Source organism: Lutra lutra, chromosome 18, assembly GCF_902655055.1.
Source record: "Lutra lutra chromosome 18, mLutLut1.2, whole genome shotgun sequence".
In the NCBI taxonomy this organism is placed as follows: Eukaryota; Metazoa; Chordata; class Mammalia; order Carnivora; family Mustelidae; genus Lutra; species Lutra lutra.
Window position 1 is genome coordinate 7,144,599 of NC_062295.1, and position 27,633 is coordinate 7,172,231.

Below are 27,633 nucleotides of genomic sequence, written 5' to 3' on the forward strand. Positions count from 1 at the left end.
AGCCTGATTCCACTGCTAACCTGCCCGACACTGGAGAAGGATGATTAAGGGGAAAGGTACGGTCCCATTCTCTTACTCACCACCCCCAAAAAACCAGCCTGTGAAGCACAATGAATGAAACAGCATGACTGTGTCCGCCCCGCTCCGGGGACAGGCCCATTACCTGCCGGCTCACAGGAGAGGCAGCCGGCCTCCACCTCCACAAACAACGCAGAGCCTTGCACAAAACACACTTTATTGAGAGAGAAGCGGCTGGTGGGAGGGAAGATGTGGAAGGAATCCCGGATGCTGTTCCCAGCTCTGTCACCAGCATCAGATGTCCTCCCAAAAGGAGCTCCGGAAGCATGGCCCGCAGCCAGCAAAGGCCTCCGTGGACCCAGCAGGAGGCAGGAGGCGCAGGGGCCCTTCGGTGGGGGGGGGCCCACGGGCCAGGAAAAAGCAGACCAACTGCTCGCTTCACTGCGCTGTTTCACTACACTGTCTGCCAGCACACACGCGCACACACACGCACACAGTCAACACACTTATCTGTGTGTTTTAAAAACTCACCAGTTGTCAGCGAAATATTTCTACCTTCCAACCCCTTTCAAAGGAAGCTCTTCCCAGACGGAAAGACAAACAGGACCACAGACAGACACCCGACAAGGGCCTTCCTGCTCCCAGCATGCTCCCGGCATGCCCCCGGGCCCGCACCCCCGGCCAGCCTCCCTTGTGCGCACACCCCCGTCTGCCCCCCGGGCTTTCAAGGGTTCACTTCTCTGCACTGACATATGGTTTCCTGACTACACATAAGCCCCATATTTCAAAACATTATTACCCAGCTATTTCTATTTTTAAATCACAACGAGAGCCAAGCCAAACCAAACCACCGCAAAGAAACTCCCAAGGATATGTTGATGGCCAATATCTACAAAGGTTCGAAATGTCGGCAGCGGAGCGCGCACAGGGCTGGCTCTGACTGAGAGCCTTCAGTATTACAAAAGGAAAGAAGAAAATCCCAAGCATGTCTTAACACCAGTTTGCAAGAAAACCCCACACCAAAGGTGCATTTCTCCTCTAACTTTTGACTTGACCAGGCCGGCCCAGAAGCGAGCCACTGACTCTCTTCTGGATGGATCTGGACAAAGGTCTGATTTTAGACAAAGACCCTCCCTGCTCCCATGCCCACCCACCAGCTAAAGGACCAGGGACGTGAAATGCCTTCGAAATGATGATCATTCACCTTGAGGGCGGAAGGACACCAGGCTCCTAGGAGAGGATGCAGTGGAGCTCGGCAGAGCCAAGGGGGGAAGGCTCAGGGCTCCCGGAGAAACACTTTTCCCCAGACGCCCAGTAGGGACACTTCCCACTTGCAAGGCACCAGAGCCCTCCCCTGCTCGCACTGTTGAACCAGATTCTCCCCCGCCCAGAACCAACCACAAGGAGCAAGAGAAGGGCCTGGGCCCGGGGCCATGGACACGAGGAAGGTGGCCACATGGGTAAGAGTGCATCCGAGGAGACGTGCAGGACCCCGGTCAGCCCTGGTGCAGACTGGACCTGGGGACTGAGTCTCCAGTCCAGGGGCATGAAGGACTCTGTGGGCTGGGGAAGCCTGACCCACCCCCGGGCTGGGGTTGGACCCTCCACTCAGCCACCAGCGGGCACCCCTTTTTCCATGCTTTTAATGCTTTTCAGATGGTGAGAGACTGTTGCAATGGTCAGAGGCTGTGCTGGTGGCCGAGAGCACCCCCATGCCTGCCCCCCACGCCCCCTCCTCCAGGAGATACTTGAAAGGGACCGACGGGCTCCTCCCTTTGAAGCCCCACCTTAAGCGGCAGACCAGCATCTCCAGTTTGGTCCTGCCTCCTCCTCCCCCCAGAGTCTCCCGCAAGCCCAGGAGAAAGGGGTGCTTCCGGCCTCTCCTAGGAGCTGACGACGTGGCCGGACCAGGTCTCATGCTTGGTGCCTGGAGCCAGATGGGTGATGACCACCTCCACAGCCTGCAGTTTCTCGTTCTTGGGGGGAATGGAGCACATCTTATAGGTGACCTCGTCGCCTTCCACGGGGACGTACTCCCCTTCCACACTGCAGGGGTGAGGAGACAGCACTCAGTGCCCCGTACTCAGAAAGGACCGCAGCCCCTGCTGGTCAGAGGGCCACCCCATCTCGGTGGCCCCCTTCGTCTCCCCTGACGCAGAGGCCGAGACCAGGCTCAGCCCGTCCAGGGCCCCACACTCTCAGTTAAATGGAGGCACCACGGGCCTGGGGGACAGAAGGGCAGGGAAAGCTGGTCCGAGCCGAAGAGAGGAAGACAAGTCACCGTCGAGCGCTGGTGCGACGACTTTCCTGAGCTGCTGCAGCACACCCACCGTGGTCCCAGGAGCCCCCCCCAAACCCAGCTGCGTGCACCTCTGCCCTCCGACTCCCCAGGCACTCAGCAAGCTTCAGGAAAGTCCCTTCTGTGCTTAAAGCTAGTTCCAGAAAGCGTCCTCTCCCTGTGACCGCCCCAGAAAGATTCTCTCACGTTTGAGGGGGGCACAAGCCACCATCTCGCCCGTCCCAGTGAGGTGCCCATCTTGACGCCCCCTTGAGGACCCCTCCAAGAGGAACACCCCCCTCAGCTCTTGGAACTGGTTTGTCTTGATGGAAGAACCCCCCCCCCAGCAATTGGTGCCTCCCTCTCGGATGCAGCCACCCGGAAGCCCAGGACCACACATCTGCAGCCCACTTCCGGCCGTGGAAGCAGACATCCCGTGTCTCCACCTCTCTGATTTGCTCCCAGCAAATCTCCTTAATAACTTATTTGCTCCTTACTAACTTATTTTTCATGGTGCCCTGCGACTATCCTTGTAAACCATTACCGATCCCTTCTGGACAGGGGCAAGATGAAAATACACGTCCACGCCAGTCTACGTGTGCAGACACACGTCAGACGCACGGACTCCGCATCCTTCTCGTGTGTGCACGGTAGAGGGGGCAGTGAAGGCCCCACGTGCAAGTACGTCGGGGAGAAGCATCCGGAAGGGATCACTCGCCCGTGCCAGCAGACACTTGGGACAGTGCCCTGCCTGCCTGCAGAAACGGGGTTCTCCTCTATGGCCTGGTCCGCCGTGTCGGGTAGGACGCAGCCTGCCACAGCCTGAACTGAAAGATCGGGGGAGGCAGAGGCCAAAGAATGGGGCAGGGGTAAGGGGCGCGTGAGGAGGGCCCCCCCATATCTGAAGGCGGGAGAAAAGCGCAGGCTGCTGGCTGCCTTCCAGCACTGAGATCTCGAATGTGTGGGCCGCGCCCTGGGCCTCCCGAGGGTTTCCACACAGGAAGGAAGGACGTCAGTGAGCAAGTGGCAGGGGAGAGGGTCCAGCTCCAGTCTTCCTTCCTGGAGCACGGGGGTCATGCAGCCCCTAGCCTCACCAAGTGGTTTCCCCGAGGTAAGCAGGCAGCCAGGCCCTAGGTCCAATGCGACTCCTGCAGCTCCCAGGGGCGCCCCCGTCCCCATCCACCAGATACACGTGGGCACTCAGACCCCTCCCAGGGGTTCTCAACACTTACGTGTGTACACATGCGCTCTCTATCTCTCGTACGCACACACACACACACTGTCGCCTGCAGCCTCCCACACACCCCACCCCCAGGCACAGTCACACACAGCTCACAGGCAGAGTCTCACACCCTCACACACAGCGCCCACCAAAGTCACAGCCTCCCCCTGCCTCCTTGGGGCCTAGGCAGCCCCTGCCCCAGCCCCAAACCACACAAACCAGCCCTGACTCACTCAGAAATGTGCAAGAAGATGTCGGGGCCGCCATCGGCCGGGGTGATGAAGCCGTGGCCCTTGGATCGACAGAAACATTTGCAGACTCCTTTGTATACAGGACCTTGAGAAGCCCGCACCGTCCTGACAGAGATGAGGAAAGTGTGAAGAGGCCCCCACCAGCCCCCCAAAACAGCCTCCCACTCTCCCGGGACACACCCAGCTCATCCCAGAACCTCCCCCTCAAAAGCTGTGCCCCAGGCAGTAGCCAGGGGCATAATGTCCAGCTGTGCAGTTGTGCACTGCACAACTGTGGGAGCCATTCACACAGACTCCAGTAAGAGATACTCTCTGATGACCCTGGCAAATTTTCTCAGGCCTCAGTTTCGCCATCTGGAAAGGGGGTTAGACTAAAAGCTCTCTGAGCATCCCTCCAAGGACTAATTATTAATCACAGCAGCCTCTACTCCTTGGGCCCGAGATCTGGACCTACCAGGCACCGTGCAGGTCCTTTGCAGCTCTGTAGCCAACCTGCTACTGTCCCCATTTTGCAGCCGAGGAAGTCGAGGTCTCACAAAGGAAGAGGCTTGTTTGCGGTTAACACCCAATCATTTAAGACCCCATTGATTTCCCATTTGTTATGACCCCCAGCTTGGGGCAGGCTCAAGGGGCCTGGGGCAGTGCCCCCCAGAGTTTACAGGGTACCTTCCTAGTCTTGCACCATCAGTCCTTACCCGAACCCATTTATCTCCCCATTTGACAGATAAGAACACTGAGGCAGAGATGACCAGACACAATGATTCTGGCCCTGGGCAGGAGACCTATCTTAGGAAGCTTCACCAGACTAGCCCAAGACTCACGCTGAGAAGGTCCTTGTCCGGCGGGTGGGCAGTGGGCTGGGGACCACGTTGCCCCGAAGAGGGGACGGTGACCGGTCACGGGCCCGCTGGGTGTCCAGCAGCCCCACCGAAGTCTGGTGGGTTGGGGGCTGTGGTGGTGGCGGAGGCTCAGATGACATGGCTAACCTAAGGAGAGACAGAGGGTTCTCAGGGGCTAATGCCTTGCAAGGAGGGGCCCCCCAGATGCACCCCCAGCCCTGTGTCTGACAATCTGCCAGTCGAGACCCATTGCTCTTGGCTGGGGTGCAAGGCTCACTCAGCATAGAGGTCACCTTCTCTGGAAACATGCCCGGGTTGCCCCAGCTGGGTCAGGTGCCTCAGCTCCTGCTGCAGTCATAGGCCTCCCTCTGGCATCGTTCTGCCAGGAAATGCCCGCTTGCCCCGTGACAGGGATGCCATCAGTGCCCTCTACGTCCCCTCCACGCAGCACAGATCTTGGCACACTCGGGGCACTGAGTCAATACTCATGAAAGGGAAGGAGGGAGGGAAGGAGCAGGAGGGAGGGAGGGCAGGCGGGCTTTAATGCCAGCCACCTAGATCACACTCCAGCTCCCCAGCAGACTTGACCCGCTAAGTGCCAGGCACCCTGGGAAAGGCGGAGAGGCAAGGTAGAGAACAGCACACAGTGCTCCTCCAAGAAACTCTGGACACAAACTGGAGAGGCACAGACCCCAGCTTTGGATCCCCCGGGGGCTGTCACTAGCCTGCATCCAGGACAGCGAGCCCGAGGGACCCAACGTGGCAGGCCACTGCAGAGGCCCTTACGTGTCCAGGCGCTGAGCAGGCGCCCTGCCTGGGCCACTGGCCACAAGGAACGCCAATGGTCACCCTCAGCATGCATCAGAGGCGAGGGGCTCACACCCGGCTGCAGGCTCTGGGGGCGGCGGACTCCCTAGCTGCTGCCCAGCTCTGGCACGTGTGCCAGGAGCAGGACGTGGCCACTGCCCTGAACACGTGACCACTAAGGTACCTGCTCTGACTTGGCCTTGGATTAAGCCCAACAGGAAAGAGCAAAGCTTGGGAGCCGGCGGGCTTTGAGCAATCCCTTCCCGCTCTCTGGGACCAATCTCCCCATCTGTAACACGGGGCAGCTGAGTGGGCATCCCTGGGCACCTGTTTGGGGCCGGTGACGGCAGGGAAGGTGAAGCGAGCCAGGCCCCACAGCCAGGGCAGCAGCGGCGGAGCGCTGAGCTCACACCCGGCCCAGGCGCGCAGGGCGAGCTGGGGCGGTAGCAGTCCCGAAGGTTTGTGGGGCTCACGCAGGGTTTTCACACTGAAAACAGGGGCTGCCCTAAACACAGCTCTCGCAAACGGGGGCTTCCAACTACTCTGGGAAAAACTCAAAGATCTGATCACCCTGAACCCCCAACTGCCACCCCGCTTCCCTCACTGATGGGGACTCTGTGGCCCCGGGCCCTGGGCTTTCAGCCTACATCACCCAGGAGTGTACCCTCTGCCCACATCCCAAGCCACCCGAGACCCAGGCCTGATTCCTCCCCGAAAAGGGCCCAACCTCTCCCCTGTCCCCTTCCCCCACATTCTACCCACAGCCCCCCACACTCCCGTCTGGCCTTAGTTCTGTCTTGCTAGGAAGAGAGAGGGCTGGCTGGCCTTCTGGAGGAAGTGACATAGTACCTCCTGACCCTTCTCTCAGCTGCAGCCGTGGCCAGGGAGGACCAGGGAGCCCCCACCTCATAAAGGTCCCGGCTGCTGGGCTGGGGCTCAGGGCTCCAGCGTGACCCAGCAGCACAGGTCATAGAGTCCTGGAATGTTCCAGTGCTTGGGGTTCTGGGAAGGGGGCTGGCCCAGAGAAAGGAGCGTCCTGCCCAGGCTTCCCGGGACAGCAGGGGGAACAGCAGTGGGAGGCAGGGGACCCCCCCACCCCCACCATCCACAGTCTCCTTGCCTTCCTCTGCAGTCAGGCACATCTGCCCTCACAATTTTGCCATGAAGCTGAAATCACAGAGTACACGCTAAGCACTCAGCATCGACCCAGCACGAGTGAGCAGTAACTGCCAGCAAACACTGCTGTAACTGTCATTATAAGGTCATTCCACACACAGGTGACTGGTGCCAGGCCCTCTGGTCATGGCACTAGAGACACAGGGCCTGAATGTGGAGGCAGAGAATAAACAGGTAGATAAGAATATAAATAAGATCATCACAGATTCCCAAAAGGGCTGGTAAGAAATACACAGAAAAAGTAAGTGGGTGGAAATGCTTTTCTAATGAGGATACATGCAGGGCCCTAACAATAAGAGTCAACCATCTGAAAAACCGGGAGGCTCTTCCAGGTAGGGGAAACAGCCTATGCAAAGGCCCTGAGGTTGGCAAGGGCCCAGGTGTGGCTGAAGGCCAGCAAGGAGGCAGTGTGGTAGGCACCAGGGATGGGGGAGATGAGAGCCAGGAGACGAGGGCCAGCTTACAAATTAGAGGGCATCATCAATGTCATGTGTCTCCTCCTCCTTTCTTCACATCCATCCGTCTGTCCATTGCATGCCCCTTACCATGCCCACCTCCCCCTGAATTAATGAAACAAACCCAAATTAGGGGCCCCCTTTCTCTCCACTGGAACGTCCCTGATTCCCCAAATACACCTCAGAGATGCCAATGGGAGCCCGTGGCTGTGGGGGCGAGCAACCTGAGGGCAGCACAGGGTTCCTCCACCTCCCTAGGGCCCAGCATGGGGGCTGGTGGAGAGCAGCGTTCCCTTCCTAACCAGCATAAGAACCAGGAGCATTGGCCTGGCGCCCACCGTGAACTTGATATGCTCTCTCGTTAGCACAGTCCAGCAAGGGGTGGTGACGGCCATGCTCACGCCCAGCAGTGTTAGAAACCGGGGCCGGAGGGCACCACTGGCTGGGGCGGGGGGTGCAGGGAGACCCCGGGTCCTTCACCACTGCCCTGCCCGCCTCTCTCAGCCCATCTGAGCTGGAGAGCAGCTGGGGCAGCGGGGGCAGGCCTGGCGAGAGGCCAGCCCACCCCCAGGGCCGGCAGAGAGAAAGAGGAGTGAATGGCCTCTGTGTGGGGAAGGCTGGGGTCGGAGTCCAGCTGTCAGGAAAACAGCTGGGGGAGGGGGTAGCCAGTCACCCAGGAGCCAACCCTGCAGCTGTTGCCCACCCCCCCACCCCATTCCACACACAGATGGGGACAGGGTGTACAGAGGGCCAGACACACCTCCCACCAGGTTCCAGGGCTCCCGCGGAGGCAGGGCCCACCCTCCAGGACCAGCCCCCTCCACCACCAGCCCAGTACCCCTTAACTCCCCACAGCTCCCCATGGCCAGCCGGGAGCAGTTTGCAAGAAGATGCCTGAAGCCCAGACATGGGAGGGGCCTCTGACGGGCAGCACAGTGGCCTAAATGTCCCTGGCCAGGGCGCGTCACAGCTCCTGTGCTTATGTACGTGTCTGTGCACACGTATATGTGTGTCCTCACATGCACGGGCTTGTCACTGCCTGTGTGTGCACACCAGGGGACCAGGTGGGGCTGCGTCTGTCCCCCAAGCACACTGGGGGCTTGCACGGGCCCCTGAGGACCCTGACGAAGGCTACATCCCTTCCAGCAGTTGCCAGACCACTCACTATGCGCAGGAAAATTGGACACCAGGGCAGCAAATTCCTGCCCTCAGGAGCTTACGCTCGGGGACTGGAGACCCACAACCACAGGGACAAGAGCAGTGTCCTGGAGTTAGGCACCTCGCCCAGCTCTACTCGTTCATCCCCACTTTGCTGATGGGAAAACTGAGGCACAAAGTGTCAAGTAGCTTGCCTTGGGCCCCCCAGCTAAGAACTAAACTGGGGAAATGTTCTAGAGGAAAAGCAAGCGGGGGAGGGGAGCATGGGTGGTCTGAGGGGGTGAAGGGGGGGAGGGGGCACGCTCCCCTTCCCTCAGTCAGCCTCCACCCCAGGTTCTAAACAGTGCCCCAGAGCCAGGGGAGGGGGACCCAAGGTCCTAGAAGTGAGGGAGCCAGGAAGTCAGGGTATGTCAGCAGGGCCTTTCTCCCCGGGAAAGCGTGGAGAAGGGGGCCTCAACCCAAAATAGCCTGGGAATTTTCCACAGGCCCTGCGTGTCCTCATATTAGGTTCTGAGAGTCCACCCAGGCACCAGGATCTGGCCTTCCCAACACCTCCCCTCAGCCCACCCACCTATCTGGGGACTCCAGACAACCCTGCAGACCCCTGTGAGCCCCCACCTCCCGCCTCCCCACCCTGAGAGCCCAGCAAACCACAGCAAGGATGAATCCGTCTGAAGCCAAAGAGCCAGGTGCTTTCTCCAGGGAGGGGAGCATGGACAGTGTTTCTCAGTCATTTACACTTTAGTAAGACGGAGCTTGCAGTTTACTTCCCAAGACTCCGTTCTCGGTAGCTTTCACACCTCTCCCAGACGGCAGGAAGACGGGGGACTGGGGGGAGTCTAGGGGAGCAAGAACTGGGTTTAATCACACCGGGTGTTTCTTTCTCCGTGTGGTTCTTGGCAAAGCCAGGCCACTCCAAGCGTAGACGGAAAACTGGGGGTGTCTTGAGCCTCACATGGGTTTCTGGCTGGGGGAAGCCAGGGCTGGCATCACGTGTGGACGCTTCCCAGCTGCAGGGCCAGGCCGCTGCTGGCACGTGGGGGTTGCTCTGAACCAGCCCATACAGAGGAGGGGGGCAGGGCACTGGAGAACCAGCCACGGCTGGGGAAAGGGGACAAGAGTGAGGCTGTGCTTTGATTCATCTGATGGCCACTGCCCACGACCCACCGACTTCGCTGTTGGGCTCACCGCTGGGCACTCATGTAATTGAACTAGATTCATGCCCACAGCAGCACAGCTGGGGAGATGCCTTAATCCCCATTTTACAGGTAGGGAAACTAAGGCACAGAGAGCTTCTCACACTTTAGGGTCCCCCACGAGTGTGTGGGGACGGTGATAAAATGCAGACTCTGATTCTGAAGGGCGGGAATGGGGTGGTCCTAAGGCGCTCCCAGTGCAGCAGGTGCTGCTGGTGCAGGGAACAGAGCAGCATCAGCGTGGGACGGCTTCAGGACCTGCCCTTCACAGCCAGTGGGTTGGCAGGTGTCAACTCCCGGTGAGAGGGTGGCAGGGAAACGGGGGGTGGGCGGGGTGAGGTTCTGGATGACTCACAAAGTTACTCTAGGGCACCCCAGGTTCCTCCTTTGTAAACTGAGGCTGAGACTCGGTGACTCCCTCCCCACCTCCAGGCCAGCTGGGCCCTCACCTGGCAGAACGGAGGGCTGACTGTGGAGGGGCAGGTCCGCTACGTGGAGGCAGGACAGAGGGGTCCCAGGAAGCGAGAGGCCCCGGGAGGGGACCCGAGGCGGACCTCTGCCACCTCCCACTCTATTGTTCGGGAGAGAGCAGCGGCGGGATGGGAGGGAGTGGATGGAGGGGAGGCAGGGGAGGGGCGGAGGAGGCAGGGGAGGAGCGCCGAGTGGAGCCGGGGGCGGCGGGCTACCGCGGGCCAGCCGCCGCCCGGAGCCGGCAGGGCCCGCCGCAGAAACACAAACAAGGCGGGAGGGTGCCGCCCGCGGACAGACGCGGACAGACCCCTGGCCGGAAAGTGCCCTGCCGCCCTCCCCCCACCTCCCTGGGGCCCCAGAGTGCTGAGAAGAGGCCGGAAACCCTTGGACCCGCGGCCGGGGAACCCGATGCGGCCCCTCCAGCGCGGCCGCCTGACCCCCGCCCCGGAGCACCCCGACGGCGTCGCGGAGACCAGCCCCGCCCGGCGGAGAAGGTCCCCCAGCGCCGCGCCTCCCACTTCCAAGGGCCCTGCGCCCCCCTCAGCTCGTAACCAGAAACCGACTCTGCACCCCGTCACCCCCGGGTCACGCATTGCCGTATTGCATCCTTGGCTCCAGCTCTCCCCGCACCCCCGGACTTCGCGGGGTGGGGGGTGTTGACGTAGTTTCAGGCCCGACTGTGCTCTCCGCTGCCCCTGTGACCCCTGGCAAGTGACCTCCCCACTCGACGCCCATTTCCTCATTTGTCAAACGGGCCACTGATGCAGCATCCCAGGCCCCCGGACGCGGTGCAGACGGTGCCCGCTACAATGGCCTCAGCCAACAATACCTGAGCCGCTAATTGGGGAACTGTCAGGCATGGGGCCATCTAGAATAATCCCTCCCATTGCTGTCGCAGCTGATGAGACGGAAACCAAAGCCCTGCTCGGCCACTTCGCGGGACAAAGACAGACGTTCCCCTCCCAGGGGAACCCACCCTTAATGGCGACCAAGCGCCCCAGGGTCCCGCTGGGTCTGGCTCAGCTCCGCGACGCTACAGGACTCTGTTCTTGCGCTGGAGGGGCTCCGGCGCCACGTGGGGGTGTGGGGGCGGGAGGATGGGCAGCCAAGCACTGAGAACCCGCGGCCACCAAGCCCGCCCCCCCACCCCGCCGCCCCCAGCCGGAGCGCAGAAGTGGGTGGAGAGGGCCTGGCGGAAGAGGGGGGGCTGCCTTGAGTCTTACAGGGGTCACTTCTGGGGGGTGGGGGTGGGGAGGGGGTCACTCCTGGCAGAGGGACCTGCAGGAGTAAAGGCCCAGGGGAAGGAAGGAGGTGGTGGATGCTGGAGAGGGTCGCCATGGAAGGTAACAAAAAGCCCTGTGGACAAGTTTGGGACTTAGACAATAGGGACATCAGCGGACGATTTTAAGGCAGGGGGTTGATTTGAACCGATTGTTTTTACAAGTTCCCTCTGGTTTCAGAGAGACGAGAGGATTGGCGGGACCAGGCTGGAGGCGGAGACAGACAAATATAAAAAAAAGCAAGAAAATATACGACAGCAGCTAATGCTTCTCCCGGGACTGGGTTAGCCTCCTCCTTTTATTCTCTCGCACCCCGTTATCAAAGAAGTTATACCACTCATGTACAAATGGAGAAACTGAGGCGGGAGGCCTCCTCTTTTGCCGTGAGACACCTCCGCCAAGGGGAACGCAGGCCCTGCCTGGAACCGGCTGATTTCCCCGTGCCCCCACCCACCCACCCACCCGACCCCATACACCCATCCACTCCAACCCCAGGAGAAGATGCGGGGGCCGGGGACTTTCTTTTAAAAAATCAAAAAACAGCGCTGCATTTCCGGCCTGCGAACGGGCTGCCGGCGGGGCGCGCGGGGAGGGAGTCTGTGGGCGTGGGTGAAGTTTTTCTGCTCCGCCCTGAGGCCCCCCATCCGGACACAAACACACGGACAGCGCCCCGCGGCTCCTCCTCCCCCAGATGCGGCCAATCGTGCGGCGCCAGGACGACTCCCTCCGCCCCAACATCCCCCGCAACCCGGGTCCCACCGCCCGCGCCCGCCGCCCCGGCTGGGGTCCGCGCACCTCCCCGCTCCGCCCCGAGAGGCCCCCACTCGCGGTCCAGCCCACGGGCAAACCGAGGGGAGGCTGTCCCTGCACGCCGCAAGCGCTGCCGGACGTCCGCCCCAAATCCCTCCGGCTGCGGCCACACCCGCCCCCTTCCCGGGGATGAGTAACCTGCTCTCCCCAGACTGGCCGCGGCGGCCCGGGCATCTCCTCCGGGCCTAGCGACCCAGCCCGGACCCCCACGCCGGCGGAGCCCCATGCAAGAGGGGGCTGGATGCGGGCGGCGGCCACAAGGCCACAAGGCGGCCGAGGTCCGGTCCGCGCTCCCGCCGCCCCGGAGAGGACACCCCGCCACACCCCTCTGGGGGACCCGGAGAAGCTCCCCTACCTGCGACCCGCTCCGCTTCGCCAGCAGCTCGGCTCTGACTGTGAGAGCTGAGGGGCCGGGAGGGGGCGTGGTCCGCGGGGCGGGGCTACCCGAGGCCCCGCCCCCAGGGCCCCCCAGCCAATGGGGCGGCGGGCCGGACCGCCCGACGGCCTGGAAGCGCGCGCGCGCGGCTGCGCCGGCGGGAGTTTTGGGTCTGAGCGCGGGACCGGGGAGGGCGCGGGACGCCGGGCGGGCCGGGCAGCCGTGGGGATGCCCGCCCGCGCAGCACCGCAGGTCGGAGAAGTCCCCTGAAGAGTGGAGGGCCTGTGCGGGTCCCGCCCGTAAGCACCCGCTGCGGGTCCGGCCCGAAGCTGACCTTCGCTCCCGAATCCGGAAGGCCCCGGGCGCCTCCATCTTGACGGAGAGAAAGAGCTCCGGGAACGGCGAGAAGGAACGAGAAGAGAGGTCGAAGGGACACAAGCCAAGAACTGAAGGGAATTAAAGAGGGGGAGGAAAAGAAAGCAAAAAAAAAAAAACAAAAAAAAAACAAAGAAAACGAAAAGAGGGAAAGTTGTTGGCTTGTTCTCTCTCTCTCTCTCTTTTTTTTTTTTTTTTCTTAATTTGCACCCTCTTGTAGAGTCCTTGAGTCCCGCCTCTCTGCAGGTGAACGACAAGACTCTCGTGTTACAGGAGAGGACACTGAGGCACAGAGAAGCGATACCTCCCTGCCCCCACCTGGTCACAGCAAGTCGCAGCAAGAGGAGCCCCTTAAAAGCAAGCCCAGTGCTGGACCGAGGCTCAGGTTGGTGGAAGGGGGGAGGAATCCCGGAGCTATCCTGGGACTCTGGGCCCTGCCGGAGCCCCCGACTCTGCCTGCCTCTCAGTCTCTGCCTGTCGTGCGGCCCTTTCCTCCTCTGATTGCCTACAAAGAGACCACTGAGGACACAGCAAGAAGACAGCTGTCCACAAGCCCGCAGGACGGTCTTCCACCGGCAAGCAAATTGCTGACACCCTGATCTCGGACTTCCCAGGCTCCAGACCTGTGAGATGTCCCTGTTTGTTGCTTGGGCCACCCGGTCTGCGGTGTTTCGTTACAGCAGCAAGAACACCCTTCCTGTTCCTGCTCAACTAACCACAGTCGCTGAGAATTTCACACCCAAGTTTGGTCCATTTCTGGGCTGCAGTCATTCACGGGGTGTGCCGCCCAGACCAGGCTCTGTGGGGTGCTGAGCGTCCAGGAGTTTAAAAAGTGCCCACCCAGTACCCGCCCAGGAGGAGTCACCTCCTGTTGAGACAGCAGGCCGGTGGATAAGGAGGGTGCCAGGTGGTGCCCTGGATAAGCCTCCGTGGTTCAGTGAGGGCCCTGCCCTAGGCACTGTCAGACAAGACAGTTCCCAGGAAGAGTTCTCTCTCCCAATTGTCATGGTTTGAGCCTCCCGCGACCTGAGACATCAGCCCACCATCATGGCCCCATCCCATGGCACTAGCCTAATGGCCCGGCTTGAGCCAGCCACAGATGAGAACTGGCCTAACTTTTCTGCCCAATAAGGACCAGTGATCTCTTCAGCCACCTGAGAAATATTTACTGCACCTGGACTCTATTCCAAGCCTGGGACTAAACAAAACTCATGTGGGTTCTGTCCCCGCCCCAGACGTTATAGAGGGGAGGCAGATCTTAAATCAGTAATCACAGTGGTATAAGATCCTGCTGTGCCCACAGCAGGGAGAGTTACCCAGGATGGGAAAGCCAGGAAAGGCTTCTCTGGAAAGGGCTAGTTGACCTGAGATCTTCTGGAAGATCAGTAATTAAGCAGATAAGGAAAGGGCACTCCTGAGAGAGGTTAGAGGAAATGCAAAGGTCCTGAGGCAGGAGAGTGGTGGGGCTAGGACTGGAGGAGAGGGAGTGTGAGGTACAGTGGCCGGAGCCAGAGTGGGCCTTAAAGGTGCTGACAGCCAGGGAAGGGAAGGTCTAAGAGCAGGGATGAAGTGGAGAGTCCCCTACCTACCTGCCCCTTACCCTCCCACCCCTGGTCCCTTTCCACCATGACTGGGGCCTCTTCCATCTCACCAGGAAGAACAGCCTCTTCCCATGATTTGTGCCCCCCCCCCACCAGTATCAGTGCCCATCCTTGTTTTCTGTGTAGCAGCCAGAGTGAGCTTTCAAAAGCATAAATCCAACCATTGCTAAAGAAAAAATTCTTATGACACTAGTTAAGACAGTAAGACTTTATTCAGGACTGTCTTGAAGGTGCGGGGACCACTGCTATGGGGCTTTGCTCTGTGGGAGGGAGAGGGAGCTCAGCTCCAAATATGGCAAGGAAAAGTGGAGATTTACGGCCAAAGAGCACGGTCTGTGAGCGGGGAAATTGCTAGAAGGAAGTATGGGAGGGAAGGGGGGATTCTGGCTGAGCTGACCTAGCAGGATTCTCGCAGAAGACAGGCCAGGGCAATCAGGCATCCCCTGGGAGGTGGCAGGGGATGAGGAATTTGGACAGATCCTGAGGGTAGGGAATTCTGGCTAAACCAGCTTGACAGGATTCTTGCCAAAACTGGACTCTACCAGGAGAGGGTCAGAAGCTCAAATTCAGGCCTAGTAGAGCTGAGGGCTCAGGGGGACAGAAGTAAGGTCTGGCCAGGGAGAGAATTTTTGTCACCATGTCCCTCCCCTTCTCAAAACCCTTCCATGACTCCCTATTTCTCTTTAAATGAAAGCCAGACTCGTCTGCTGCAGCATTTTAGATGGACTTGACATAAGAAAATTCCAGTAAGGAGCCCGAGCAAGCTGGAGGGGCAGATCTGTGAGGTGGAAGAAGACGGGGGAGGGGCCGTGCCTGGGGTTGATACTGCAGGTCTGTCGTCCTCAAGGACTGGGTGTCTCTTCAGCAGGTCCCCTCTCTCGGCACCTCCATTTCTCATCTGTAAAATGGGGACAACTGCACCTCTCGATGAAAGTCCTGTTGCAGAAGGGAGAGCACCCATGGATGCTTAGGACACAGCTGGATACACTGTAAGCATTGTTTTTTATTTGCTTTTTTAAACACTTCTTGCTTGAATCTAAGTGTCGCCCTAGTAATGACAGTAGCCGCCCGGTTCTGCTCCCTACAATGTGTCAGCCACACCACACGCCGTAATGTGTGTCACTTGAACTTCTTAAAGCCTTATTGCAGCCCAGAATAATTGTCATCCCATTCTACGAATGGGGATCTGAGGCTCAGATCAGCAGTGCAGCTTACCCAAGGCCAAACAGCACTAACTGGGACAGGCTGAGATCTGAATGTCACCATGTGACACCCCAAGGTTCTCATTCCGCAGGCTGTTTAAGATGAAATTCCCTCCCCCTACCCAGGATATGTCACCCCACCCAATGTCTCAAGAGAGGGGTCTCCCTGGGCTGGAGCAGGGATGGGAGCTTGGGCTCTGGGAACACTTGCTTCTCCCTGCCTAGTGCTCCTTGTCTCTTTTGGGCCACTACTTTCTAGACAGTCACTTCCCTGTTCCTGGTCTGCCTCCAGCCGCTGCCCCTCTGTGCAGCAGCCCCAAGCCATCTTATCAGGTCTCAGCATTCCCTGCCCAACCTCACGTCTCTCTGCTCACAGCACTGCAACCCCAACGGGACCTCAGGACCTTTGCACGCACTCTTCCCTCAGTTGGAAACTCTTTGCCAATATCTTCCAAGACTGCCTCTTTCTGGGCATTACACCTCAAAAGAGGGGACTCTCTGCCCCCACCTGGAACCAAATGTGGTACCCCCTAAAGTGTGAGCTCCCCAGGGCAGGTGCCTTATCTGCCTCCCCTAGTTTTGTTTGCCTGACACATAGTAGGTACCCAGTAAGTACCCACTGAAGAAATAGGGTCCACAGCAGGGTCACTGGATGCAGTGAAGTCTGTCAGGATGAGGGGCCTGACAGATGACTCGATTTTCCTTTCCATAAAATGGCAGCAGGAGAGTGTACAGTTGAGAAAGAGTTGCGTGGAGGGGGCCAGTGGAGGGGTCCTGCCCTCAGCCCTACTGCACCTGGGCTGACCCCCTCCAGGCAGTCCTCGAGGCTGGAAACTGCTCAGGACGAGGTCCAAGTCAGCTGACCATGCCTGCTGGCTGAAGGAGGAAAAACAGGAGCCCACCTACATTAACACAGCCCACCCCAGATGCAGGAACATACACACACACACACATACCTCCACGTGCAAACCTCTGCACACAAACACCATGCAGATGAGCCCTGCCCCCCCCACCAGACCCGTGTCTCAAGCAATACCAGCATCTCCCCACACTCACACGCAGATGGAAACACGCATAACCACACACCCCCACCCTACAGCTCCTGGGGCCATTCTCCAGACCCCAAGAGCCTTCTCTATCTAGAAGATCCCCCTCTCCTCCTCTAGGCAGGCTTGGGGGCTCTGTCCCAGAGTTCTTAGGGCAGGGGATGGACGACAGCCACCCAGGAAAGCAGTAAGCCTGTCACCCTCACATCGAGGTGCCTGTTGTTCAATGAGAGGGCCCCCATGGGGACCCAAGGCAGAAGAAACCCTGCTTTCCTTCCCTGGTCCCAGTAGGCAGGGGGCTTGGTGCAAGGCGACTACAGCAGTGCACACCTCCTCACGTTCCTCCAGCCCCCAGCGCGCCCCAAGCTGGGTGGAAGAGAAAGCAGACTGGGTGGTTGGCAGAGCTGGAAATTCAGCTCCAAGAGGTTAGGGGATGCCCCAGTTTGACCCAGCAAGTTCCCACCCAGGGCTCCTGGCACCCCCACAGACAGAGCAGACGGAAGGGAGGGCCCCACCCCACACCTGCCCAAGAATGATAGTTACAGCTCATTCCTCTGGATTCCTTTCTCCTCCCATCACTTCCTTGCCCAAGCTGGGCCCTTCTGGGAGCAGAGGAAGAGCAGGAAGCAGGGCGGGGGAGTTGTACTGCCTTTTTTTTTTTAAGCAGGCCCCCAGCTGCAGAGCCTTATTGCTCAAGAAGGTAGCACAGCCCAGAGAGGGTGAGTGAGGTGCCCAGGGTCACACAGCAGGAGAGGACCAGGGGGCTTCCCAGGACCCTCAGCTGCCAGCACTCTAGGCTCATTGCCATTCCTGCGATGGCCTGCCTCCTGCCCTGGCTTCTGTGGCTCTGCTTGTTATCGTCTTACTTATTAATGTTACTAACTGCTAACGCGTTGCAAGCTTTCTACGTGCCAGGCACAGAGCTAGATTCTTCACGTAGATATCTTTCATCCATTATTCATGCAGCAAAGCTTGACAGCATCTGCTGTGTCCAGGGCACTGTGATAGGTACTGAAGAGACAAATGTGAACAAAATCAAGGAGGTCCCTGCTCTTACAGAGCTGACGTTGTAGGAGCAGCAGGTACCGATCAAGTAACCAAATCCATGAACCTGTTGTAGACAGAGCTCACCGGAAGAGCGTTTGGAGCAGGAACAGCAAGTGCAAATGCCTAGGGGCAGGATGGAATAGGACAGAACAGAAGCATGCAGAAGGGATCAGACAACAAGGTAAAACTGTCTCGTGAAATCTTCCTAACACTGTTGGCAGCGAGGATTATTATCAGACCCATTGTGCGGAGAGGTGACGATGCCGTCCCCGGGGCCACACACAGCCGCGAGTGACAGAGCCCACACTTTACATGCTTCCTCTGTGCTAGGCCTTATTTTGGGGATGCAGAGGTAGAAAATGAACCAGCAAAAACCAGTCCTCCAGGAGCCCTGAGTCTGGTAGAGAGTTGATGCCTACAGAGAGGCCCCAGGGAGCCCAGCCAGGCATCCTGGCTCCCTTGTGACGAGGCCCTGTGTCTGGGTGCCAGGGACCGGGGTCTAAACCAGCTCCACCGCAGCCTGGCTGTGTGGCCTTCAGCTGGCCTCGCGCCCTCTCTCCTTCCAACCTGGCCTGAGGGATTCAGGATAAGACAGGAGTCCTCAGCCCCAGGGCAGCCTTGGACGGCACTGGACAAGCCCTGAAGGGAGGGTGACGGGAGCAGGGGGAAGGGACAGGATGGGGACATCTCCCCACAGAGCCTGGAGGGAGGAGGCCAGGCTGACTTGTGCAGCCTGATGCTGCCCCCTGGTGGCCGTCGCCACAGGGAGGCTGCTGAGAGCCCAGCCCATCAGCTCCCTCCTTCACTCGCTCTCAGAGGATCCCGGTGCAGAGGCACAGCCTGGATCTCAGCCCTGTGTGAGGGGTTCCGCCGTCCCCAAAATCCCTCAGGAAGGAGACTGTCCCCAGCCCTGTCCCCCATCTTGCATGGCCTCAACCCTTTACAAAGACCCTGTTTCCTGGGGTAGGATATCCAACGGATTTTAAGCCAAATAAGGTGGGCTGGATGAGAGCAGCAACGGCTCGTTTGTTCCTTCCTTCACTCGGTCATTCGTACAAACTACATTAATCGAGCACCTTCTGCATGCTGGGTGCTGGGGGATGCAGCAGCACACCAGTACGTACAGGGGTGTGCACAGGCTCCAGAGGACATGCCCCCACCCTGCCACTGACCAGAAGAGATGACGATGAGCTGTCATCATGGGAGCGAAGGGGACTGGGCCCGTGGGCAGAAATGCCGGACCAGAGGTTGCAGGACTCAGGGATGTGGGCGTCACAGTTACTGGTAAGAGAGCAAGAGAGAGCGATCAGAGGGACAGCTGAGGAGGTGGGGCGGGAGTCAGGTCCCCACCAGAGAGGTGGTGCTCGTGATGACATCTTTGTGAGAGTTACGGGAGCGCTTCCTCAGGATGCTTTTTTCCCATCAGCTGAGAAAGGGCTGTAGTAGCGCACAGATCTCTTGTGCTCATGGTGTGTGGGGCACCTTTAGGCCATGCACCCCCGCCTGTGTACCCGGACTCCCCCCGCCCCTTTGAAGATGGCACCTTTGCGCTTACCACACGTCACAGCTGGCACCCTGCGAGCAGCTGATACTTCGGAAGAAGCTGATCTCGTTGAAGGGGAAGATGTGCAGCCTGAGAGCGCGGTACCCAGTCTCCCTCCCGGTTCTCTGGAGAGCAACCCAACTTCTGAAATAACCGTGGCCAGCAGATGGCGCTGTGGGAGCCAACCTCGAATAACCGTGGCCAGCAGGTGGCGCTGTGGGACCTAGCCGCTGAAATAACCGTGGCCAGCGGGTGGCGCTGTAGGACCCAGCCTCTGGAATAACTGTGGCCAGCAGGTGGCGCTGTGGCCTCCCGGGAATTGCTGCCTGCACGTGTGATACACATACAAAGCAGATGCTCACTGAGCGCTTACTACTCTCTATTTCTCCATACGGTAGATTGTAGCGACGGTCCCCATTCTCCCTCCCAATGCCAGTTGTCGTGTAGCTGCATTCCCGTCACAAAAGGGAGACGTGCACCGTTCTTTCTAGGAATGAAAGCTCCCCACAGCCACTAGGTTTGAATGCCCATAGTTCATGCAAACAGCAGAAACCCAGTGGTCTACTTCCGCCCCAGTTCCAGAGTCCTGCACAGGGAGATTGGGGTGACCTAACCTGGGTCAAGCTTCCACCAGATTCCATCAGCCTTGGCCGTAGAGGAGCAGATCGCTGCTGCCCCTTCGTGGGGTGGGCAGAGATCTCAGAGGATGATCCTGTGGATCAAGTGTAATTTTGCCCATAAATTCTACAGCACTGTGCTGCCTCATTTAAGTCCGTCTGCTCTGTAGTTTTGCCATCAAATTGACATGCAAGTTGTATTTGTTTTTGTTTTCCTCTTTTAGAGAGTTTTTTCCCTTTAATTACTTTTTGCCCTCTCCCAATTTTACTGTAAAAAAAAAAAAAAACGCAAGCATGCAGAAAAGTGGAAATGATGGTGAACACCCCCAGACCCACCACCTCGATTCTGCAGCTGTCACCGTTTTGCAGGGTTCATGTTTTCACGGAGGTATCCAAGAATCCATCAACCCCTCTTACCTTCCCATGACTTTAAAAGTGAGCTGCAGATGGTCGTACACTTTGCTCCTCAACACGTCAGCTCCCACAGGTCATTAACTAGAATTCAGTGTCCGTCTGCAGCTTTTGAAAACGTTTGTCAGGAAGGATACAGATCTCAGCGTACCACTCCATGAGCTTTGACGAGTGCGAGCACCTGTGTAGTGCCAACCCCTGCCAAGACATGGGATGTCTCTACCAGCCCAGAGTTCCCTCAAGCCCTTTCTGTTACTGAGTCCACACCCTTGTTGGCAGGCACTGTTCTGATTGCTTCTGTGACGTGTGTCTTACCAGGACGTCCATCGAAATGGGACCATACAGTATGCACGCCTGCGGAAGGCTGCTTTCACACGATGCGTTTGCAGTTTGTTTATGTGGTTCCGTGAAGGATGCCTTCTCCTTGGTGAGTAGTCGTCCAGCCTGTGAATATCCCACAGTTTATCTCTTCTCTTGTTTATGAGCACCAGAGTGGTTTCCAGGTTTTTTTTTAGAGGTGGGGAGGTGGAAGAGGCAAAGGGAGAAGGAGAGAGAGAATCTTAAGGCCCGACATGGGGCTTGATCTCATGGGATCATGACTTGAGCTGAGTTGGACACTGAACTGACCGAGCCACCCAGGCGCCTGGTTTGAGGCTATCTTAAATAAAACTGCTAGGACTCTCTTCTTAGGGACATGTCTCCCTTCTCCTGAGGAAGCGCCTAGGCATGATATATCCGGGTCATAGGATAGGTTTAGGGTTAGGTTTGCAAGAGACTTCCAGACTGTGTGTGCTCCCACTGGTGGCACATGATGAGAATTTGGGGTGCCTTTTTACCTTTTTAATAATCCAGGGGTGCAAGCTCCAGGAGTTTGGATAAATGAGTACAGTTATGTAGTCATGACAGTCATCTTTGCATCATTTTATCAAGTTCTCTTGTGCCCTTTGCAGTCAACCTTCCACTCTCCAGCCCAGAAGCAACCTCTGTTTTGAGTTCCCTCCCTGGAGCTTAGCTTGGTCTGCGTTAGAACCCCAAACAAATAGAATCACCAGCTAATGTACTATGTGAGGTCAGGTTTTATTGTTGTTGTTTTGGTTTCTTTGTTTTGTTTTGTTTTGTTTTGCTAAAAAAAAATTTTTTTTTAAGATTTTATTTACTCATTTGAGAAAGAGAGAGAGAACATGAGAGGGGAGAAGGTCAGAAGGAGAAGCAGACTCCCCAAGAGCTGGGATCCTCATGCGGGACTCTATCCCGGGACTCAATCCTAGGACTCGGGATCGCAAGCTGAGCTGAAAGCAGTGGCCTAACCCACTGAGCCACCCAGGCTCCCGCTCAGAGTCATTTTTGACGCATACGCATCTTGCCAAGTAGATTGTAATTCCTTTTTTTTTTTTTTTCTTTTAAAGATTTTATTTATATACTTGACAGACAGAGATCACAAGTAGGCAGAGAGAGTGGGGGAGGCAGGCTCCTCGCCGAGCAGAGAGCCCGATGCAGGACTTGATCCCAGGACCCCGGGATCATGATCCAAGCCGAAGGCAGAGGCTTAACCCACTGAGCCACCCGGGCGCCCCTGTAATTCCTTCTTCTGTTGAGCAGCATTCCCTGGTATCGTATCCACTCATCTGCTCCCACATATCTGGTCTTCTGAATTCTGGTGATGAGGAAGACAGTTACTGTTTATCTTCTCATGTGCGTCTTTCTCTGGACATGTGTCTTTCTCTCTCCTGGGCAGAAATCTTGGGAGCAGAATTGCTGGTCACACGTGGGCTGTGTTTACCTTTGTAAGAAACTGCAGCCTTCCAAAGTGACGTGTCATTTCACACTCGCGCCAGCAGCATATGAGGTTACCCATTGTCGACAATTAGGATTGTCTGTTTTTAAAAATTTAACCCGGGGACCCTACAGTTTTCACATTTCCCGGGTGGCTAGTGATGCCAGATGCCTTCTCGTGTCTACTATGCCACGCCTGTATTCTCTTTTGTGAAGTGTCTGCTTCGGTCTTTTAAAAAAATTTTTTTTTTACATTTTATTTCTTTATTTGAGAGTCAGAGAGCAGGAGCAGGGAGAGGGTCAGCGGGAGACGCAGATTCCCCGCCAACCAGGGAGCCCGACGCTGGGCTCGATCCCAGGACTCTGGGATCACAACCTGAGCTGAAGGCAGACGCTTAACCAGTTGACTGAGCAACCTGGGTGCCCGTTTGGGTCTTCTGTCCACTTTTACATTGAATTTTTAAAATTGCTAAGTTGGAGTTCTTTTATAGACTGGATACCTGTCCTGCTGCTACTTCCTGCCTGCGGCTACGCTTTTTTCCTTCCCCACGGTGTCTTTTGAAGAGCAGGTGCTTTGATGAAGTCGTCTTTCGAGTTTTTCTTTTTTTCTTTTTATGGCTTGTGCTTTGTGTCCCGTGGAAGAAATCTTTATATACAGCCGCGTTTGTTTGTTTTCCGTCGCCGTCCGTTGTTCGTTGTTGCTTTTTTCTTTTGTCCGTGCTTCCTTGTAAATTAGTAAAAGGAATGATGGGGTTCCAAAGTCAAACCTGCAAAGCAAGGCGTGGAGAAAACCTGCTTCCCACCCCCCCACCCCACCCCCGCTCCCTCAGCATCAGCCTTTAGTTTTTAAAACTCATTCTTTTGTCTTGGGCATTTTGTTTGTATTTACTTAATCAGTAGATCCTGAGTTCCTGTGTAACAGGCGGTGAGGATCATCCTGGAGATAAGTATATCCCTCCCCATTTCTTCACGTGCACACGCACAGTATATATGTAACTATTCTTACGTAGTTAGAGTGATATTTAACGTCTTGGTTTTTTAGCGATGTGTCCTGGAGAGACTACCCCACGGTCATTTATGAAATGTATTCTCTTTTCTCCTTCTCTCCTCTTTTCTTCCCTCCCTCCCTCCCTCCCTCCCTTCCTCCCCTCCTTCCTTTATTTTGGGTAGTTTCAGAGTAGCTGTGCATGGACATTTGGGTTATTTTGAGTCTTTTCTGCTGTCCCCACTAGCCCTGTGCCAATGTCACTTGATACTTCTGCTGGTCTTTGGGATGGACTTCTAGGAAGAGTGTTACTGGGTCCTATGGGAAGACCCACCTCCCCCCGAAACCACCATAACGTTTGGTCCCCGTCATTTTGTGACAGAGTTTAGTGCCCGAGCACACAGCCCTCCCTTCGTGCCTTTGTTGGCACAAATCCTGGTCTTGTTCTCACTGGCCGTGACCCCTAGTTAAAGCTCCGAACCAGCTCTGGACACACAAGCTGCCTCCTGCAGTTGGGAGTGTGTCTTCTGGGCTCTTCTGGCCAATGATCATTTTGCGGTAATAATACCAGCCTGGCTTCATTCTCCGTGCCCGGCGCGTTTCATCTGATCTCCTCACCGTCCTGTACGGCAGCATCTAGCACCCCCTTTTACAGCTGAGGAAGCCAGGGGATGGGGGGTTGGGGAAGAGTTAGCATCTGGCCCAAACTCACACAGCTCCGCAGGCGAGGGAGGTGGTGGGGCTTGCGTGGAGACACCACATCTGTGTGTGCAACGTGCCCATACGTGTGCGTGCGCACGTGTGCGTGTAGTTGTGTCCATAGGCCTCCCTACGTTTCTCGGTAACAGGACGCAAACGTCCGCACTGCTGGCTGTTGGCACCCAGTGGGATGACCTCCTCAAAGCAGAATCACTAGCGCTTGTTGGATTCCTATGTTTAAGTGTCTGGATTGGTGGCCTCTGACCCTGCCCCCTGCACTCTGGGAACTCGGGGCTGGATTCGGCTGGGCCTCCAAGAAGGGCCGTGGGCCAGGGGAGAAGGGCCCCCCGCCCTGGGAGCCGCCCCGCCCTCCTGCAGAGAGGAGCCAGAGCCCAGCCCTCGGCCACTGTGAGGGCGCACATCACAATGGCTGTTCCGCCCAAGCCAGGCCTGGCAGGGGGTGCCAGGGGGGCCCACACTCTTGGTCCGAGGACAACCAGGCATCATGGGGACTCGAGACAAGCGCTCGGCCGCTCAGAACCCGGAACCCGATGCTGCCCGGATACCTTTGCTAGAACACAGGACGCCTGGAGCACCAAGATGGAACGCTCCCCAAGGTGAGAGCCCCCCCCCACCCCGGCTCCGGGTGACAGGCTGGCTTTGGGGCCCACAGAGAGCAGGAGAGGAAGCTCTGGGTCCTCTCGCTCAGCTGGGGGCTGAATCCTGGCCTCTTGCTGTCCCTCACCAACCTGGGGACCGTGTGACCCAACGTGGGGCAAAGTGGGGTCTCCATCATCCCATGTCCTCTCTTAAAAGTGTTAAAAAGTCAAGGAAGAAGAGAAATAGTTCCCACATATCAGGTACAACCTGCCCCTGCTGTCCCCCCGCCCGCCCCCTTTGCCAGACAGCCCAGATTGGCAGGGGTGGCCGGTTCAGGGGTCCTGGCCCTGCTGATGAGATCTTGGCCAAGTCACTCAATCTCTTTGGATCCATTTTCTATCTGGAAAATGGGAGACAGGATTAGTTGGTGCAGGGCTGGCAGCTGCTCACTCCCTGTGAGGCCAGGTAACTGGTTACTTCCTCCCTGGCCTTTGCTTTCCTCATCTATAAAATGGGTACAAAACCCAGCAGGTGGGGCTGCTTGGGGGTACCTGTCCCCGGGAGTCTAGTCTGTGTGGCCTAAGTGAGGAGGGGCTTCCTGTGCTCCGGCTGTGGCCACTGTGGGGGGATCCCGGCTGCCCGCTTCAAGCTGCGAGGCGACCCTCCCCTGGGAGAGGCAGGTCTCCGTGTGACGGGTGGGTGTGCTTCCCCATAGACACACGTGGACCCCCCCCCACCCGTCGGCCACACGGTCATGATGATGGGGTTCCTGTCTTCCCCCTCCCCGACCACACTCTGGGTTTCGGGATCCCAGAATTCCGTGTCCAGACAGCCTTGCCCTTGCCTCGGGGACCGGCCATAGGCTGGGAGCTGGGGGCCAGGTTGGCAGCCACATGGGATGCAAGGCCCCTTGTGGGGCAGGAGGGAACGAGGCTGGGAGCAGTGTGGGCAGGCGTACGGTCCTAGACGCAGGAGGTGAAACACTGCCCCCCCTCGGAGCTGTCCCGTCCAGAGGCATGTGCTCTGGAGATGGGTGTGCTCAACTTTCATACCTGCGGGGGACCTCAGGCAAGTTACTTAACCTCTCTGAGCCTGGTCTCCCCACCTGCAAAACTGCAGTGATACCACACGGCAGGTCAATGGAGTGAGGTACGTGAGAAGGGTCAGCTGAGTTGGGCACAGAACAAATGCTCAAGATTTTTTTTTTTTAAAGATTCTATTTTATTTGACAGAGCAGCAGAGAGAGGAAGCAGGCGCTCTGCTGAGCAGGGAGCCCGACTTGGGGCTCGATGGACCCTAGGATCATGACCTGACCCGCAGGCAGACGCTTAACCAACTGAGCCTCTTTTTTTTTTTTTGAAGAGATTATGGGCCCGGTGCTCTCCGTATCCTCGGCTTCTTGGCCGTGCCTCCAGGAAGCTCTTACAGCCTAGGACCTGAGGACACACGTGGAGCCAGGAACGTCTGGGTTCAAACCGCGGCTGCTCCATCTGTGCCTTTTGGCCACGGGTGTTCATTCTTCCAGGCCTCAGCTTGCCCTCCTGTAAAGTGGGTGGCGTCCTCGGGCTGGCCACGTTGTCCGCTTGGCGCCTGGCATGCCGCAAGCCCTGGGATCTGAGGGTCGGTTTCCTTCCTCTCTCCCAAAGAGCCGCCGCCGCCCCCGCCCCCGCCGCCCCGGCCACCCCCTCCTCCGCCTCCAGGAACTCACGTTCTTCCCCCGATGTACGTGCAAGGCGCCCAGGGGATTCAGCCAGGTGAGTGCCTTTACCCCGTCCCCACTCACATTCCTGGGCTCAGACTCAAACCACCCTGACCACTTGCCGAGACTCTGCCCCACCAGCACCTCCTCTCCGATGGGAAATCGGGGGGTGGCGGGGGCTGGTCCACGGTGGGCACTCAGGAAGGGCTCTGGGAGTGAAATCTTGGTGAGAGCCCCCCACCAACCGGAGCAGGCAGCCCCCACTCCCCCAGGTTCATGAGTGTGAACTTCAGAGGTCTCCAAGGGTAGAGCGCTGCGGGGCGGGGCTGTGCGTTCCCCGTGGACAGGATGGAGAAGACCCCCTCAGAGCCAGAGACCACTAGGGACGCGCGTACCAGCCACACGGTTCTTCTCGTAGCTCCCTGCCCTGCCAGGGATCTCGTCTGCTGAGATTCTGGAGCTCCAAGTCCCCGCTCCCCGCCCCCCTCCGGCCCCAGAGGCCACAAGCTGCAGACGGCTGTCCAGCCCCGACCCTGAGTCCGTGGCCAGAACACTAAAGCTCACCGGGACTATTCCCTTAACGAACTCAGCCACCACCAGAGCCCTTTCCCCACACACCCAAGACTGTAGAAATGGCCGAGGTGTTTAAATAGCCGGACACATTTTTTGCCCCAGTGTGCAAATGCCAGAGGACACGAGAATGCCAGCAGCTTCTCAGTTTTGCCTTCCCGCCGCACTTCGCCAAGGGGTTGGAGCTTTCTACCTAGGACAGGGATTCCAGAGCCACTCTAGCTGTCACGGACACCCCGGAAAGGGGACGGTGCAGCGTGCTGTCCGGGGGGGCTTGCTGACTTGTAGGGGCTGGATTTAAACCCAGAAATGCTCCCAGATTCCCTGGGTGCCTCGATGTAGGCAGGCCCCTGGGTCCCAAAGGCTGGTGACAGTGGGTGGTGGGACACGGGGCTGTGAGACAAAGCCAGAGCCCATACAGGGGGCCTTGGGCGCTCAGGGGAGCACGGAAAACCCGCAGGAGGGCCCGGCCAGCAGGACACTAGAGAGGGTGAGGCGGCAGCCAGGGTCTGAGCTGCCTCCCCCGTCCCCAGCAGTGTTCACCAGCTTGCCTAGGATGGGGACTGCCACTCCCATACGGTCCATATGTCAGTACTGCGGGAACTACATCATCACAGTGACCACCCCAGTCCCAGGGGTCCTCACCTGGATGCTGTGTACCGGCCTCTTCATCTTTGGGTGAGTGCCCCCCCCCGCCTCTGCAGGGCATCGGGCGTGTAGGGTTTGGGGTGGGGGGGCAGCCACGGGGCATGGACGGGCAGGGTCCCCAGCAACCCTGGGGGTGACGGGGCAGGAGCAAAGCCAGCGGGGACCCCTGGGGAGAACCGCAGGGCTGCCCCCTCCACGAGGGGGACCCCCATGCCTACACCCCGCTGCTGCTGTCGCTGCAGGTGCTTCCTGGGCTGCTGCTTCCTCCCCTTCTGTGTGGACAGCTTGATGGACGTGAAGCACACGTGTCCCGTGTGCCGACAGGAGCTCTTCCGCTACCATCGCCTGTGAACACGCACAAAATAAATGTCTGCTGCGTGCCCTTCGTGTGTGTGTCCTGCTGGGGTCCCTCCTGCCCGGGGGGCTCGCACAGAGAGCTCAGCTGGTGCTCAGGTAGCCACGGGGAGGGAGGTCACCGCC

The 27,633-nt window shown here is 58.1% G+C and overlaps 2 protein-coding genes across 6 annotated transcripts; one reads left to right on the forward strand and one right to left on the reverse strand.

The window, feature by feature from the left end:
• Positions 1-218: 218 nt before the first annotated feature.
• CARHSP1 (calcium regulated heat stable protein 1) lies at positions 219-12,395 on the reverse strand. 3 transcript variants are annotated; one of them, XM_047712658.1, is made up of 4 exons: positions 12,317-12,395; positions 4,591-4,755; positions 3,752-3,874; positions 219-2,064 (listed from the first exon to the last, which is right to left on the reverse strand). In XM_047712658.1, the coding sequence occupies exons 2-4, from the start codon at positions 4,746-4,748 to the stop codon at positions 1,902-1,904; spliced, it is 444 nt and encodes a 147-aa protein (XP_047568614.1). In that variant the 5' UTR covers positions 4,749-4,755; positions 12,317-12,395; the 3' UTR covers positions 219-1,901. The 3 variants fall into 3 exon arrangements, with proteins under 3 accessions (XP_047568614.1, XP_047568612.1, XP_047568613.1); XM_047712656.1 differs by lacking the exon at positions 12,317-12,395 and adding an exon at positions 6,265-6,383; XM_047712657.1 differs by lacking the exon at positions 12,317-12,395 and adding an exon at positions 6,194-6,273 and having other exon boundaries at positions 4,591-4,757.
• On the forward strand, positions 11,158-27,535 carry LITAFD (LITAF domain containing). Of its 3 annotated transcripts, none has more exons than XM_047712654.1 (9): positions 12,504-12,760; positions 12,986-13,097; positions 15,179-15,302; positions 17,682-17,789; positions 20,498-20,606; positions 24,085-24,253; positions 25,883-25,990; positions 27,039-27,183; positions 27,396-27,535. In XM_047712654.1, exons 5-9 carry the CDS (start codon positions 20,511-20,513, stop codon positions 27,502-27,504), a joined length of 627 nt encoding a protein of 208 aa, XP_047568610.1. In that variant the 5' UTR covers positions 12,504-12,760; positions 12,986-13,097; positions 15,179-15,302; positions 17,682-17,789; positions 20,498-20,510; the 3' UTR covers positions 27,505-27,535. The 3 variants fall into 3 exon arrangements, 2 of the variants coding, with proteins under 2 accessions (XP_047568610.1, XP_047568611.1); XM_047712655.1 differs by having other exon boundaries at positions 27,042-27,183; XR_007124226.1 differs by lacking the exons at positions 15,179-15,302; positions 20,498-20,606; positions 24,085-24,253; ... (1 more) ...; positions 27,039-27,183; positions 27,396-27,535 and having other exon boundaries at positions 11,158-12,760.
• The last annotated feature ends 98 nt before the right edge of the window (positions 27,536-27,633 follow it).